Raw genomic sequence first — 18,217 nt, forward strand, 5'->3', positions numbered from 1 at the left:
CAGAATGCACAACATGTCGAACCTTGTGGCGGATGGGCTACAACAGCAGAAGACCATGTTGGTTTCCACTTTTGTCAGCCAAGAACAGAAAACTGAGGCTACAGTGGGCCTACCATTTGTGTACATCAGCAGAAATCTAGATTAGTCCGACCAGGCAATGTTTTTCCAATCGTCTACTGTCCAGTTTTGGTGAGCCTGTGCCCACTGCAGCCTCAGTTTCCTGTTCTTAGGTGACAGTAGTGGTACCCGGAGGGGTCTTATGCTGCTGTAGCCCATCCGCCTCAATGTTCGATGTGTTGTATGTTCAGAAATGCTTTTCTGCATAGCACTGTTGTAGTGCTTGATTATTTGGGTTACTGTCACCTTCGTGTCAGCTTGGACCAGTCTGGCCATTCTCCTCTGACCTCTGTCATTAACAAGCTGTTTTCACCCACATAACTGCCGCTTAATGGTTATTTTTTGTTTTTCGCACCATTCTCTATACACTCTAGAGACTGTTGTGCGTGAAAATCCCAGGAGATCATCAGTTACAGAAATACTCAAACCAGCCCGACTGGCACCAAAAAATCATGCCATGGTCTAAATAACTGAGATCACATTTTTCCCCATTCTGAAAATTAACTGAAGCTGCTGACCCATATCTGCATGATTTTATACATTACACTGCTGCCACACAATTGGCTGATTAGATAATTGCATGAATAAGTAGATGTACAGGTGTACCTAATAAAGTGGCCGGTGTGTGTGTGTGTGTGTGTGTGTGTATGTATATATATATATATAATGTTGTGTATTTAATGCTGTATGTTTTTTTTTTTTTTTTTTTTTTTTTTTTTACAATTACAGTTATTTAAACAAACTCCTGGGGCCCAATAAAAATAAAGAAAGGGTTTTTCCAGGGCCCGGATGCCTATTCGTTTAAGATTTTTTGTATACCACCCAATTATTTGTGCTTATATTTTTGATTTCTTATGCCCTAGGACACTTTTAAATCAAATCTGATGTAAGAAGTGAGTCTGATGGACTGAAACTGCAGTTATGTAGTTTATCTATTATCAGCTAAATGGGAAAACATCATCTGTTCCGTAAAGAACATTTATTCTCTCTTCTGAGCTTAAACCTTTTGTTGCTTCTATGCTTTCTTTTAGTCAAACTGTGACCTTTTTCCCCTGTCTGGAGAACTATATAAAAAAAGACCAACTTCCCTCTAGACACTTCCCATTTTATATGTCTTAATTTGACACTATTTACAAGAAATAGATGACATGACAACAAATCCCATTACGCATATTTCCATCCAATCAAAATAAACGGCATGCTCAAAGACCCCATTTTATCACATCCATCTGCCTTGTGTGTTACGCTGTTTATCTGTGGAAACAAACAAGCTGAAGTTCACAGAACTTAGTCTGGATGACAATGCGTGCTGAATAAAAGTGAAACAACACTTGGCCTCGTGACGCAAGTGAAAGATAATTTTAAATACCATGAGCTGAAGGCAGAAAGAGAAAGAAAGATAGAAATGACTCATTGCCCTTTAGTCTAATTGAACCTTGGAGAGGTTGTGGACTCATTCTCACTGACCTTCAAGGCCTAGTTTTGCTCACACCCAACATTGAATGACAGTCACCATTTAAACCGCTTAATAAGCCAAAACTACAACTTATCCTTATCTGGGTGTGTAGGACTGTTTCAGTAGCTCAACTAGCATGGCGCTAACTAAGCCATGATCATGGGATTGATTCCCAGGGAACACTCATACTGAAAAATGTACAGCTTTATTTCATTGTAAGTCACTTTAGATAAAAGTGTCTTCCAAATACATAGATGTAATGTAAATGTAAAGTGGCCTTATATGTAGTCTTGCCACTTTGGCCATACTGTCCTTAGCCGAATTCCGAAAATTGAGTTACCTGTTCTTTAAGTTCAGTGAGTTGGCCTGACAGGTTGGAGACAAGCTTCATGGTGGATTCAAGTTTTTCCTGCAGGTTTCTGATCTCATTCTGTTCACCCTCAGCATCGCTGCTAACCAACGACATGGCCCGCATCCGCGGAAACCAGTCCAAGTTGTGATCCTGTTGGAATAGACATGATTGTGTTAAGTAATGCTAAATAATATCTTACATTCTTTATAGAATATTATATATAACATGTAATTTGTTAATGTACATTCAGATAGTTACAAATGTTATTAAACTTACAGTAATCTATTTTGAAGTAAATGTACAGTGGCCCAGATGAAAATATTTAAACAATTAAGCCACAGTGTATTAGATAAAATGTTAAACCAAGTGGCATTTATTTTAAAAAGAGTCCGCACAAGCACACTTTTCAAGCAAATCATTTCACAAAACAGTTTGTTAGGTTATACATTTTAAACAATATTGACGGAAAAACTCAGGGTGCATCTTAATCAGATCTCTAGCTCCCCATGTCGTGAATCCATATATTGTGAACACAAATTCGGGCACTGGCAAGGGTGTTCATCCACTGAGCAGTGGGACACTTGTGACTCAATCACTTGCGACACGATTACGAGCTAGCTATTAAAACAGCTGGTATTAATCAACAACATCACTGTATAAATGATTTTGTCATGCATTTTCATTGTAGATATTCAAATGTACAGTGTTATTATGAAATAGAAATTACATAAATAAAGAACTTAATATATAAAGGAGTGTATAATAACCTTCTTCTAACAACTCTAACATTTAAAAGAGTGTTTCCCTTTCATGATCATTATGAAGAAAATAAGGCTTTATCTTGATGATTTTATGCTTGTGCTTGTCTTCTAATGACTTGAAAGACTTCAGAAGAGGGGGCCTGTGTAGCTCAGTGGTAAAATACGCTGGCTACCACCCCTGGAGTTCGCTAGTTCGAATCCCAGGGCGTGCTGAGTGACTCCAGCCAGGTCTCCTAAGCAACCAAATTGGCCCGGTTGCTAGGGAGGGTAGAGTCACATGGGGTAACCTCCTCGTGGTCGCTATAATGTGGTTTGTTCTCGGTGGGGCGCATGGTGAATTGAGCGTGGTTGCCGCGGTGGATGGCGTGAAGCCTCCACACGCGCTATGTCTCCGTGGCAATGCGCTCAACAAGCCACGTGATAAGATGCGCGGGTTGACTGTCTCAGACGCGGAGGCAACTGAGATTCGTCCTCCGCCACCCGGACTGAGGCGAATCACTACACCACCACAAGGACTTAGAGCGCATTGGGAATTGGGCATTCCAAATTGGGAGAAAAAGGGGAAAAATCAAAAAAAAAAAAAAAAAAGACTTCAGAAGACATTATATTGTTTCTGTTGAGGGAATATAGTGAACAATGATGCTCCCTGGTTTTTATGTTGCACTCAAGGAATTTTTAGGGAGCTAAAATTTCAGTGCATTGGAATGATTTTTCGATTGAAACAGCTCTAGAAATGGCAGACTTCCTGATCAGTGCCCTGACTACTGAACTAGGGAGCTGATTGAGAAGCATCCTCATTCATGTGATATATTCATTCCCTGTCCTTTATTATTATTCTCACCAGGCTAAAAAGATTGTAGAGAGAGTGCCTGGAGAAGTGTTTCAATGTTTACTGCTACATTGTCGAAAATATATATTTTAGATATTTTAGTCATCTCCATCCATGATCACCACTGGATTGCTGCTTGTTTTCAAACAGAACCGCCTCTTCCCTTTATGGTACACGCCTTCCAAACTGACCTTTCGAATTCTCATGCGTCAAACGCTCCGTCTGAGCTTTCTCTAGTGTGTAGGCTACCTAAAAATGCCTTTGACACCAGTTGATTAAAAGTAATTCAAAAATGGTTCAGAAAAGTGAACTTGGTTCTGAAAAAAGCTCTAGCATCATTTGTTTGCAGATCCCACAATTCAAATCTAATGCAATGACATGTATACATTTTTAAGCGTGGCTCAGGAGTCCGAATACTTTTTGAGGCCACTGTCCATTAACTATTTACCTGTTAAGTTTATGTAATGTTAACTGATTATTAATGAATGTAAGTATATAGTCTTCCCTAAAGGACTTGCCAAACTTTCTTAGCCAAAAATGAATAGCAATCAGTTGTTGTTTTCCAAATATTATTCACTACGCAAAAAAGCAATCTGTCTGGTGTGGTTAACTTGCTTAACCATTTCTTGTCTTATTCTGCATTTCATTCTGTTTACAAATAAGTGTGCACTTAAATCAGACAAAATTCCCGATGCGTAATATGATTACAGCAAAGGAAACGCAGTATCGAAGTCACATGAGAATTAGCAGAGCCTCACCCCGAGATAAAGAGCTTCAAAACATTGAGCACTATGCCCTAACTAGCCTGCAATTATTTAACGAGGGGGAATCTACCATGCTGCCTTAATGAGATATTATAGATTACGGGCACTAATTTGATCAAGCAAAACACTGAAAACTGTGTGTGATCACTATGAAACACTTTCAGGAATTATGTTTATTTTCAGGGTAGAATGTCAGTAACATCTATTTAGGAACTTAGAAGGCATGAAAAGAATACGCTCACATGAAGACATTTTTGTTTCTTCCCCATAGCACTGTATCCATCTCTGTCCTGTTCCTGCAGGCTAAATACCATTGCCACAAGAGGTAAACAAATGAGTATATAATTTAAATGACCTAATATGATTATCATACTATTTTATCTTTTTTAGTGGCACCTCCTCAATGTTAGGGGCTTTAGGGGCATACAGTATGACAACTGTCAACTCCATATACTTACATATAAGGAGCCACATCTAAGGACCAGAATATCATATAGACTAGGGGGTGGGCAGTAAGTAACCATCTAGCAACCACCTAGAACACTCTAGCAAACACAGAAAAATCACTCTGGCAACCACTCACAACACCGTAGCATCATGGTGGCGAGTTTGGAACAGGTAAGCGGCACTCACATTTCTTTCAGAAGAGGTAAAAATGTAGATATTTAAAAAATATCTTTTAAATGATTTTGATAGGACTGGCAGATGAACAGTCAGTAAATATTGCAAAAGCTCTTAACGAAAAAGCCATATCCTTTTTTTGTAACAACATCTAAAGATGGTTTATAGATTAACCAGTGATCAGAGACGGCAGTAGTCTTTGAGCACCTACCAACCCAATTACGATTGCAGAATGTCTGACTTCAGGCATGTAGGAGAGGTCAGACACAGCTCCAAATAAGGATGATAGGGAGATTCTAACAGGAGGAAAAAGTGATAGTAACTTTAAACAATGCTGGGAGTACAGCCAAAGGACACTCCATCACATCCTTCCACCATGCACTTACTATCCTCTCCAAAACTGGCCATACACACACACACACACACACACACACACACAAACACACACACACCAGTGTTAATTAACTTGGCGTAAAAACAGACAAGTCCAGACTAGCACAGTTTGTGAATGCTATGAACACATCCTTGAAGCCAAACTGTGTTTTTTTTTACTTTATCAAATTCTGTGAGGAAGCCAATAGGTTATGCTACATTACCACAGCAGTTAAAATGAAATCACCACAGAGACATGCTGTGCAATTTGACATGCGTGCAATTTTTTATGACCTCATATTACTTAAACTCCATGAAATACTTGGAATTTATTTTTGTCACACAGCAGGCTATTTCAGTTAACTGGAAAATGCAATAAGTGATTAACTATGGTGAAGACGAAGAGTGTGATTTCAGTTCCACCAGTGGCACCAGACAAAATTGCAATAATTACGAAGGTTTCCAAAGAAATTTCCAAACAAACCCCCACATCTACCATTGGTAAACAAACTAATAGTCCCGTACCAAACTTGCACCACTGGTTGATTCAGAAATTGACATGTCAGGCCACTCAAACAAACAGAAGTGTTTTGAAAGCGCCATAGTGTTTACATTCTTTAGGAAATCAATCTATGAATGGTTTACTTACAGAGTTCTCTGCATGTTAAAGGAGTATTCTGGGTTCAATACAAATTAAACTTAATAATCAACAATCATGATGTTTAGCCAGAGGGGAACTGGCCCCCACAGTGAGCCTGGTTTCTCCAAAGGTTATTTTTTATCAATTAACCAACATCTAATGGAGTTTTGTGTTCCTTGCCAGTCGCCTTTGGCTTGCTCACTGGGGTTTTAATACAATTATTATTTACTTATTTATTTTTATACTAAATTTATAATCATGTTTTTATCAAACTGCACAATGATGACTAAGACTTTATAGATATTACAGTTTAATCTTCTGTTAAAGCTTGATTTTCTGTAAAGCCGCTTTGAAACGACGTGTGTTATGAAAAGAGCTATACAAATAAAAATGACTTGACTTGACAGCATTTGTGGCATAATGTTGATTACCACAAAAATGTAATCTTGTCCCTCCTTTTCTTTAAAAAAAAGTGAAAGGGTAAAACATTAAAGTACTAACTGTTTCAAAAGTATAGCCACAAGACATCAACAATATGCGTGTTAATTTGATTTTAGTGTGATAAAATCACTTACTAATCTTTTCTGTGTAAAGTTTTACAACTTAATGCTGTAAACCGTTAAGCCCTAAAACAACCATAAAAAATAAGATTTAAACAACTTTACAGCTTAAATAATGCAAGAATTTTAATAGAAGAATTAATGTAAGTGCTTTTACAAAATTATTAGCTTCACATCTCTAAAGGCCTATTTACACTTGGCCATTTCATGCGTTTTTACTGATCGGATTGCTATCTGATGGAAAAAGCTCATTTAATTTTCCTTTTGTTTTTTAAGAAAAGGAGGAATGAGTCAAAATAATTTTTTGTGGTAATCAAAATTATGCCATAAATGCTGCCGATTAAGCTTAACTTGTTTTGAACCCAGAATATTCCATTAAGGTTAAATGTGTAATTTACGCACCACCCGTGTCACCAAAAGGAATTGCAAACAATAGACAAGTTTCCCAACTACTCCCCCCATTTGCCATTGGTCAGCACACAGACAGCCCTGCCCTAAACTCACACCATTGGTTGAGCCAATGTTGCTGAGTCGGGTTGGTCAGAATGCTCAAATAGTAATGTTTTAGAAAGTGCGACAGAGCCACTGTTTTTACATTTTTCAGGGAAATCAACCTAAAAATGGGTTACTTATAGTATAAAGAATTTTAACTTAGAAAAAATTACACAAACTATCTTTAAAGAAAATGATGACCAGTCACAGCATCTAAAAAATAAAATCTCCCTTATACATTCATATAAACTTTAACCTAAATAAATGTTTTACATTTACATAGTTATTTTGCTTGCTATTTTGTCGACTTGCATGTGTGTGTGTGTGTGGTTGTGACAGAAAGAGAAAGAGACGAAGGTCATTCTGTCTGCAGGTGCAGAGAAGTCCCCTATTGTCAAATCTCAGACACGGGCAGCATGCACACACACACACACACACACACACACACACACACACACACACACACGTCAGACAGTCACACTCATGCACAGGGGAAAATCACAGGTAACGCTCTCACTCATTCTGAGAAAAGAGAGGAGTGCGTGTGCGCTCATTTCCTGCTGCCACAGATGTTGAGGTTTGTGTTTACCTCCACCCACAAAACAGCCCAGCTGTCAGCCGGTTTCGTCATCGTCATCACAGAGACATATGCTGTTATATCTAATCAAACCTGTTTCACCCTGACTTGCAAAAAACACTAGACCACACAGGGTCTGCACTACTTTTGAAATCTGTCAATTGATAAAGCCAACATCACCCACAATGCTAAGACTACCATTCTTGTGTAGACGGATGCCTTACAAATCATGTCAAAGGCAGCTCCAATTTTAGTTTGCACACTACTAAAAATGACTTGTCAGTCTGTTTTTACTTTTTATTTGTGATGTTGTACTTAATGAGACAAGATAATAAGGATTTCAAACAATGCATTGTATGCAAAAAAATAACAAAATAAATTAATATATATATATATATATATATATATATATACAGTGCATCCGGAAAGTATTCTTATGTACTGTAAATACTTATGTACATGTGATTTTTTTCGTTTTTTTATTTTTCATAAATTTGCAAAGATTTCAAACAAACTTCTTTCACGTTGTCATTATGGTGTATTGTTTGTAGAATTTTGAGGAAAATAATGAATTTAATCCATTTTGGAATAAGGCTGTAACATAACAAAATGTGGAAAAAGTGAAGCGCTGTGAATACTTTCCGGATGCACTGTATATATGTATATATATATATATATATATATATATATATATATATATATATATATATATATATATATATATATATAAAACACCGGCAGAGGTTGGATTTGTTTATGAATAAATAGGATTATAAATTAGGCAAAGTTTTAGAGAATTTTTAAGATTTTTATTGATGGTATTTCTTGAAAAATCTACGACACCAGACCTTGGATTAGCAAATGTTTTATAATTTTTTTTTTTTGAACTGTTACTCTTAACTGCATTTCTGGCATGTTTAAAAAAAAAAAGAAAAATAAAGACCTACATATTAGTCTCAGCCTACATTAGGCCCTTTCCCACTGGTGGTACTAAAGCCTGTTTTAGGTTCTGTGTGACTATACATAAAATAAAGTGATTTCTGGATTACTACATCGAATTTTTCCTGGGATGACGGATTTAAATAATCAGATGTTTATTGATAGTGTGTAATTGAATTTTATTGTACACTAAACCATCATGAAATCTATAGTTTACATAATGAAAGTATTGCATGCCTGTTACTGCGTTATTAACTTGCATCAAGAAAGCAAAAAATAATTATAAAATAAAATAACATTTCATCCACATTTCTCTACCCGCTGTCTTTATTATTTTCAGCAGTTTTTATGATTTTTTTCCTTTGCAAATAAGCGTAAAAACGGGCGTGAGCCGTTCTTTCATGTTTGTTGAAAAAGGAGAGCAAGGTATTGGGTAGCAGGAGAAAAATGAATTAGGAAATAAAATTAAACATCACCCACATCTCCCTACTCACTGTTTTTAATTATTCTCAGCAGTTTTTTCATCATTTTTTTCCTTTGCAAATGGTCCCAATAAGTACAAAAACAGGTGCGAGCCGTTCTTTCATGTTTGTTGACATGTTATTAAGAATAAACTGCACAAGTTTGTGAATTAATTTCTTTATCTTAATACAGGGCGACGCGAACGGCTGGTTTTTCGCTGGTAACATGCAATTAAAAAGGAAATAAGCGTACGATCGGAAAATTTAAAAAAGCAAATGCATGAACATGCACAATAGAGACACAAATATGAACAGCATGCACATTAGAAGCTCAGTTACAGGTACTGCACTAAAATAACTAAGAATTCTGCTTTAAACGTCATGTGAATAATTAAGATAAACTAGAGCGCTCATCTGCTTTAACAGGGGCCTGCATGGAAAAACAGGGCTAATGAAAGGTTAACACATACTTTTTTGAAATCATTTTGTATGGCTTGGTATATTTAGGTGTGTTTGTGCACATTCATGTGTCCAAACCAGCCCCCTCTAAAACCTCTATTTCCTATGCTTTGTTTACATTGACAGCATTGCCAGTAAATGTGTGAGCACTTTGGCCACATCAATTTCAACTGTATCTGATGTTTCAATGGAAATGAAAGAAGTGTGAATTTCTTTAGGCCTACTAATACCACAAGAGTCCCCCCCCCACACACAAAAGCACACACACACAGACACACTTAGGCAGGATGCTTTGTGGTTTAAGAACCAACAACAGCATCAGGTCCAAAACAGGGCTTTGAGTATTCATGCACTGCATCAAAGGAAGACAATTTCAAATCACAAAAGGGGGAAACATCTAACCTCAATTACCTGAATGAAAGGTATATGATCAGACAGAACAGGTCTGTCTTTAGGTGCATCGTAATTGATTTGCGCACAGTAATACAGGAAAGCACACTTTTTTAATGTGGTATGATATAAAGAATATACCATATGTGACCTGCTTAATCCTTTTGAGTGTATCTGACTAAGAAACAGATTTTGAGTTTTACACACTAAAGTGAAAAGGAAATTCTAAGCTTCAAACAATATACTTATTATGTTTCTAAATTATTTATAAATGAACAATGGTTTTCCAAACCATTGTCGAGACATTTAAATGCTGGCTGGTTTAATCTATTAAATGCTTTCCTTTTTACTTTAGTGCTTAAAACTCAAAATGTGTTTCTCGGACAAAGTGAATCAAAATAATGGAGCAGGTCACATATGTTGTAAATATTGAGACTCAGTTTCAAGTGTAGAAACCTGGTTGTTAGCACACATGCGCTGGCACATTGAAATTTAGTGTTCAAATGGATGATATCCGATTGAGTCTGGCTGAAATTCTCAATTCTGTTCTACCCTTTTCACCTTGTCATTTACAGTTCTGTCTCTACTGTACCTTTCAAGATAGTGGCAAAAAGAAAGAAAGAAAAAGTAATTTGGGTTTGGAATGACATCATTTTCATTTTTGGGTGAACTATTCCTAATTAACAGCATTCACTTTTTTCACCTTCTCAGAGGAGACAAAGAGGTTTGTGAGACTGTGTCAGTTACTGATGCATTACAAATTGTTCCACCCTCTGTTGTCAGGTCTAAGGGTTTTTATTTTTTGGAAGAGCTTCAGGGGCAGCTAATCCAGAGTCAGGTGATTCCTTGCAGGTACACCTGGCGCCTCTTGAAATGCTTGAACTGGATCAGAAACTATGTTAGAAACCCACTGCCGTGCCATCTGCGTCAAGAAAACAACCACTTGCACAGAAGGGGCTTTCCTGCGCACTTCTTGCAATTACTCAAGTCACATAGAAAGCTGTTAATGTCCAATATCATTACATTAAGTGAAGCATTTGAAGAACAGACGACCCATAAAAGGGCAACAAAGATAAAACAGGATGTTTAAATCAAGAACATAAGTGCCCTCATTTTGGAAGGCATCTTTTTTGTTTAATAACCCCATTGAACATTTTGCTACAGACTGGTATTCATTCAGTGATTTGATATAGTTGTTAAATTAATGTGTTTTTCAAGGAAAGTGCCCACAGTGCTTTGGCAAGGGGATGAGATTATTTTTCAAAGAAAAGCATGCATACAAAGGCGTACACAAACCGCTATCATGCGGGAAACTCCTGCTTCCCTGATCATCAGATTTAGTTAAGTTATGTGTGTATGTGTATCAGGTTTCCCACACTTTTCAAGGCACAATTTCCCAGGACATTTCCAGGACATTTTATGCACCCAACAAGTGTAACATTTAAGCAAAATCACATGGGTCCATTCTTTTATTTTGGAGTTTTTGTGTTTTTTTCATCCCCATAAAGCTGTGATTTAATTAAATAAATACATAGTCTGTATGCGCTGTGCACTTCAGAATGCACTCTGTCATCTCACACACAAGCGTGCGCATGATGATCATGATGAGGTGTTTTAGTACACATTCATTTTGAAGTGTGCATCACTTGCAGATTATTTATTAAGTTAAAAAATTGAATACATTTTTTTGTTTAATTGTCACACTAGGACATATCATAATTTTAATTTGATTAATTGTTCATTCCAACAATCATTTTCATCCAAATGTCATATTCCATAACATTCTGCGTTAAATTGCTAATGCCATTTTTATGATTCGATTCTGTGTTTTCAGCATACTACATGTGGTAACTGTGGTATAAGCTGACTCCGATCGTTGAATTATTGAAAATTAATTCACATCCCGAGGTATTAAGGCCAAATCACCATGTTACCAACCCAGTGTGAATTAATAAAAAATAAAAAAAATCAGTGGTCCAACTGTCTTTGTTGTCTAAAGTTTATAACACACAGGGATGCAAACTCATGAGGGTTGTAAAAGTTGAAACAATCACTAATCCACAAACATGTTTTCTGGGGTTATTTTTTTAAAGAACAAGCTAAAAGCATCAACTTAAGCTATTTTAATGATTCAAGTATAGCAACTTATCTGCACAATTGTGCAAAATTAGTTGCAATAAAGGTTATTTTGGTGTGGCTTGCTTCTGTTTCACAAATTTGTTCAGTTTCATTAATTGATTAGTTTAGTGACCACTTCTGGAGATGCCACTAGGTGGCGACAAACGAGTGCCTTATGTGCTTTGAGTGAGTCATTGAATCATTTTGAGATGCTCACGACCGAAATCTGCCAAGAGACTTTATAGTATTTAAGCATTATAAGAACAAAGCAGATCTATAGTTTCTGTTCATTTTGTGAACTGGCGAGCATGACTTTTCATCCAAACAGACAACAATTATAGTCTAATATTAATGAGTTTCAATAACGTCCTTACCTTCTCTTTTATAAAAATGTGCATGTCAAATCTACTAAAGCGTAATAATAATAATTTTGAGTTTCAATAATGTCCTTTCGTCATTGTACAGTGCATTTCACAAGAGTTGAGTCGAGGCATCAACGCTCTGCTCAACGCCAGCGTTTGCCCTTCACATGACAAGTGTTGCAGAAAGCGTCACGAAGGGGCAAATTTACGAACTTGCCATGCAAGAAAGCGGGAGGTGTGCACAATAAACATTGAGAACATTTATTTGGAAGAGAAAAAAAGGCAATTGCTTTGATTGCAGAAAATAATAAGAGGACTCATTTATGTCTTAGCATTTTTTTTTGTTTTTGTAAATGTAATTACTGTAGTTCAATAACTGGGGTCACTGGATACTCGAAAATGATAAGGTAATAATTAATTAAAATAAATTATGAGACATTCTCTTCATAAATTTGGACAGTTTTCAAATATTTCTTGAAACTTTCTACTCTCAAAGTCATCATTTGTGATGCAAAAACGTGTGTGAAAAACACTTTGGTGTGAAATTGGAGCTGAGATTGCGCTGACGCGTCACATCATAGACCATGTATTTAGCGGCGCTGACGCGAATCATGTGAAAGCCCCTCAACATGTATAAACATCAGTCACTTTTACACATTAATAGCTCTTCCGCCCTTTTCTCTCCATGATGAACAAGGTAGACTCACTTGCCGATACTGAAGTAAACTAACAACATGCCACTCTCATTCAGTCGGTCGGTACATGTACCAGGTCATTCAGTTTGTTTATGAATGAGAAGTTTCACGAATGCCCCTTCTCACTGTGCACACACTGCGGTAGCCAAGCACATGATTGGCTGTGGCTGTAACCAATCACGAGGGTGTAAGGGCCCTTAACTGTTAATGTTGTTTCACAATCCGCAGCTGCCAGCAGTTTGTGTATTTGACTCCTATTCCGAGTCTTGATTGTTACCATGTTTTTGTACATGTAACGAAAACCTTGCTAGCAACACAGTCAAACCGTTTTATTATACTAAAATATTTTCCAGGACAAAATATTATTTTCCAGGACATTTAGATATTTTTCTAATTTTCCATGACTTTTCCATGACTGGAAAACTGCATTGCAAAATTCCAGGTTTTCCAGGACACATGGGAACCCCGTGTGTACGCATGTTGTCACAGCTTTTCTGAAGGATTAACACATTGCGAGCCATTTTCAGAACATCTCAAGACTATAGTCTGAAAGCAAACAGAAGTTTCAACTATCTTGAGATTCCGAAGGTCACAAAGTTGAGATTGCATAAGCCAAAGCATAGGGTTTTGGGTCACTGGAGAGATTTATGGTGAGGAATTTGGTGGAAAATTCCTTAAGCACTTGCTCCACTTTCCCAAAGGTAACGCTTAGAGTGGGCCACATTTCCTAAAGCAAACAGAACCTCCAGGGTCAAGTCGGTTTATTTCTGTGGTACTGCTTTAAGGACTTTTGAGCTTTAGATGTTGGAAAAGAATGTTTTTCAGATCCAGCCATACCTGGTTACAGTTTCGATATCGGGATCTTGGCACAGTTTCATATTCCTCAAAAATACATGAATCTTAGGAAATCTGACATAAGACAGCCTTTATGAACTCATGTTTACATTTACATTTATGCATTTGGCAGATGCTTTTATCCAAAGCGACTTACATTGCAATTATTACAGGGACAATCCCCCTGGAACAACCTGGAGTTAAGTGTCTTGCTCAAGGACACAATGGTGGTGGCTGTGGGGATTGAACTGGCAACCTTCTGCTTACCTGTTCTGTGCTTTAGCCCACTACACCACCACCAATCTTGTTGAACACAGCGGGGGAAAAACCCCTACGCACACCATGTTTATGTGCTGTTTGATCATAAATCTTTGGTTCCCTTTCTGTGTGCAGAAGCAGACACTCAGTGTCGACATTCTTAGCACTTTATCTTCTCTAAGAGTTCAAAAACTCCTCAGCAGTAAACAAATACAGCCACCTCAGCATGCCATTGGCCGATTTTATCATGTGACTTTCGCCCGAGGGCTTAACTTACCTTTGGTGACCTCAGTTTTTAACTCATGACATGTGCTGTCAAAGTCTTTTGAAAAAGATACTATACATCTGCACTTAAAATAATTAATGGGCAACTATGAATGGTTCACATTAGTATTTTAGTAATTCAAAGCATGTGATTATTTTGTTCCCTTCAATAAATGTTTCAAATGAAATTCTTTGACATATCAGCACAGATAATCATATCCATTTAAGATGCAAAATGTTGTTTAAATGTAAATAAACAGCTGCTGATAAATGATTGCAATCTCTTTTTTTAACTTACCAAAAAGTGGCATCTATGGTAAACCGTGGCGTAGTCGGCAAGATAGCATTGACATTTTTAGAGATATCAGCACAGATAAGTAGTTGAAATCATCAAGAATATGTTCATGTAGTCAAGCTAAAATCTTCATCTGTCTGTCCAAATATACATGACAAAATGCGTAATCGATTATTTGAAGGAAGGACGTCAACTGAAAAAGAGTCAGTATTACATGTTGCGTGTCACCTCTGTCTTTTTGAGCAAGCACACAATGTTGAGGCCAATTGAGGTTGAATTAAGTTATGCACATGCTGGACTAAGTCAAGCTAAAATCTCATTATCTACAGTAGAAGTCAGAAGTTTACATACACCATATCCAAATCCATTTAAACTCAGTTTTTCACAATTCCTGACATTTAATCGTGGAAAACATTCCCTGTCTTAGGTCAGTTAGGATCACTATTTTAAGAATGTGAAATGTCAGAATAATAGTAGAGAGAATGATTTATTTATTTCATCACATTCCCAGTGGGGCAGAAGTTTACATACAATTTGTTAGTATTGCTTTTAAATAGTTTAACTTGGGTCAAACATTTTAGGTAGCCTTCCACAAGATTTTCACAATAAGTTGCTGGAATTTTGGCCCATTCCTCCAAACAGAACTGGTGCAACTAAGTCAGGTTTGTAGGTCTCCTTGCTTGCACATGCTTTTTCAGTTCTGCCCACAAATTTTCTATCGGATTGAGGTCAGGGCTTTGTGATGGCCACTCCAATACCTTGACTTTGTTGTCCTTAAGCCATTTTGCCATAACGTTGGAGGTATGCTTGTGGTCATTGTCCATTTGGAAGTCCCATTTGCGACTGAGCTTCAAGGCTGATGTCTTGAGATGTTGCTTTAATATATCCACATAATTTTCCTTCCTCATGATGCCATCTATTTTGTGAAGTGCACCAGTCCCTCCTGCAGCAAAGCACCCCCACAACATGATGCTGCCACCCCCATGCTTCACGGTTGGGATGGTGTTCTTCGGCTTGCAAGCCTCACCCTTTTTCCTCCAAACATAACAATGGTCATTATGCCCAAAAAGTTCCTTTTTTGTTTCATCAGACCAGAGGACATTTCTCTTCACCCATTTGTCCCAATGCGCACTTGCAAACTGCAGTCTGGCTTTTTTATGGCGGTTTTGGTGCATTGGCTTCTTCCTTGCTGAGCAGCCTTTCAGGTTATGTCAATATAGGACTTACTTTACTGTGGATATAGATACTTGTCTACCTGTTTCCTCCAGCATCTTCACAAGGTCCTTTGGTGTTGTTCTGGAATTGATCTGCACTTTTCGCACCAAACTACGTTTATCTATAGGAGACAGAATGCGTCTCCTTCATGAGCAACATGATGGCTGTGTGGTTCCATGGTGTTTATAATTGCGTACTATTGTTTGTACAGATGAACGTGATACCTTCAGGCGTTTTGAAATTGCTCCCAAGGATGAACCAGTCTTGTGGAGGTCCACAATTTTTTTTTCTGAGGTCTTGGCTGATTTCTTTTGATTTTCCCATGAAGTCAAGCAAAGAGGCACTGAGTTTGAAGGTACACCTTAAAATACATCCATAGGTACACCTCCAATTCAGTACACCTCCTATCAGAAGTTAATTGGCTAACAGTCTAAAGGGTTGACATCATTTTCTGGAATTTTCCAAGCCGCTTAAAGGCACAGTTAACTTAGTGTATGTAAATTTCTGACCCACTGGAATTGTGATATAGTCAATTAAAAGTGAAACAATCTGTCTGTAAACAATTGTTGGAAAAATTACTTGTGTCATGCACAAAGTAGATTTCCTAAACAACTTGCCAAAACTATAGTTTTCCAATATTAAATCTGTGGAGTGGTTAAAAAATAAGTTTTAATTACTTAATTAAATTAATTATTACTGGCGGCCAAAAGTTTGGAATAATGTACAGATTTTGCTCTTATGGAAAGAAATTGGTACTTTTATTCACCAAAGTGGCATTCATCTGATCACAATGTATAGTCAGGACAATAATAACATGAAAAATTACTATTACAATTTGTAAAAAATTTTCAGAACTTCTTAAACTATTTCAAAGAGTTCTCATCAAAAAATCCTCCATGTGCAGCAATGACAGCTTTGCAGATCCTTGGCATTCTAGCTGTCAGTTTGTCCAGACACTCATGTGACATTTCACCCCACGCTTCCTGTAGTACTTGCCATAGATGTGGCTGTCTTATCTGGCAGTTCTCACGCACCTTACAGTCTAGCTGATCCCACAAAAGCTCAATGGGGTTAAGATCCATAACACTCTTTTCCAGTTATCTGTTGTCCAATGTCTGTGTTTCTTTGCCCACTCTAAACTTTTCTTTTTTTTTCTGTTTCAAAAGTTTTTTTCTGTTTTGCAATTCTTCCCATAAGGCCTGCACCCCTGAGTCTTCTCTTTACTGTTGTACATGAAACTGGTGTTGAGCGGGTAGAATTCAATGAAGCTGTCAGCTGAGGACATGTGAGGCGTCTATTTCACAAACTAGAGATTCTTATGTACTTATCCTCTTGTTTAGTTGTTCATCTGGCCTTCCACATCTCTTTCTGTCCTTGTTAGAGCCAGTTGTCCTTTGTCTTTGAAGACTGTAGTGTACACCTTTATATGAAATCTTCAGTTTTTTGGCAATTTCAAGCAAAAAAAGCTGTTTTTTTTGTTTTTTTGCCAATTTTGACCTAATATTGACCTTAAGACATGCCAGTCTATTGCATACTGTGGCAACTCAAAAACAAACACAAAGACAATGTTAAGCTTCATTTAATGAACCAAATAGCTTTCAGCTGTGTTTGATATAATGGGAAGTGATTTTCTAGTACCAAATTAGCAACTTAGCATGATTACTCAAGGATAAGGTGTTGGAGTGATGGCTGCTGGACATGGGGCCTGTCTAGATTTGATCAGACAGGCCTGTTTTTTTACATCAGTGATGTCCTGACTATAGTTTGAGATCAGTTGAATGCCACTTTGGTGAATTAAAGTACCAATTTCCTTCTGAAACAGCAAAATCTATACATTATTCCAAACAACTGTAGGTTTGTTAGTCTGACATTTGGACATTTAAAAATAAATAAAAATAATAATAATTTCTTTATTTTTTTATTTATTTTTTTGTCTGACTGAAATGGAACTTTCAAAGTGCAGGTAAACGTACTGATTGGTCATAAAACTCATTATCTATTATGAAATTCCGATCTCTTACCCGGATCATTTCGGCCACATAACTCTCTGGCCCTGTGAACTCTGTGGAGTCTTTGACTTTCACCAGCACGATGAAGAAAAGGTAATGCCACATGTTGTGCTCCACTTTAATGTGCTCCTCAAATGTCACCGTTTTGTTGTCAAACTTGTCCCTCTCCAAACCTGTAGAGCATAAACACAGTTAGCGACACCGAAATGCCTTTTTAGAGGTAGTTCTTTTGAGTTGAGATCAGTTAGGAAGATATGAAATGATATTGAAACTGCAGTTATTGTTTAGGGTTTTAATTTTCTTTCAAATGATTTCATGAAAAGTTTGAAATGCACAGCAGAATGTAAACTTGGAAACACAGGAAATGAAATCCAACA

The 18,217-nt window shown here is 37.2% G+C and overlaps 1 protein-coding gene across 1 annotated transcript in view; it reads right to left on the bottom strand.

The window, feature by feature from the left end:
* LOC127428308 (inositol 1,4,5-trisphosphate receptor type 1-like) overlaps positions 1-18,217 on the bottom strand; it is a 373,744-nt gene that overhangs the window by 16,925 nt on the left and 338,602 nt on the right. Inside the window, exons 61-62 of the mRNA XM_051676597.1 lie at positions 17,853-18,013; positions 1,914-2,075 (exon numbers count right to left, since the gene is read on the bottom strand). Of these exons, the coding sequence (XP_051532557.1) occupies positions 1,914-2,075; positions 17,853-18,013 (323 nt within the window). The remainder of the gene's footprint in view (positions 1-1,913; positions 2,076-17,852; positions 18,014-18,217) is intronic.

This window comes from Myxocyprinus asiaticus, chromosome 37 (genome assembly GCF_019703515.2).
Source record: "Myxocyprinus asiaticus isolate MX2 ecotype Aquarium Trade chromosome 37, UBuf_Myxa_2, whole genome shotgun sequence".
NCBI lineage: Eukaryota > Metazoa > Chordata > Actinopteri > Cypriniformes > Catostomidae > Myxocyprinus > Myxocyprinus asiaticus.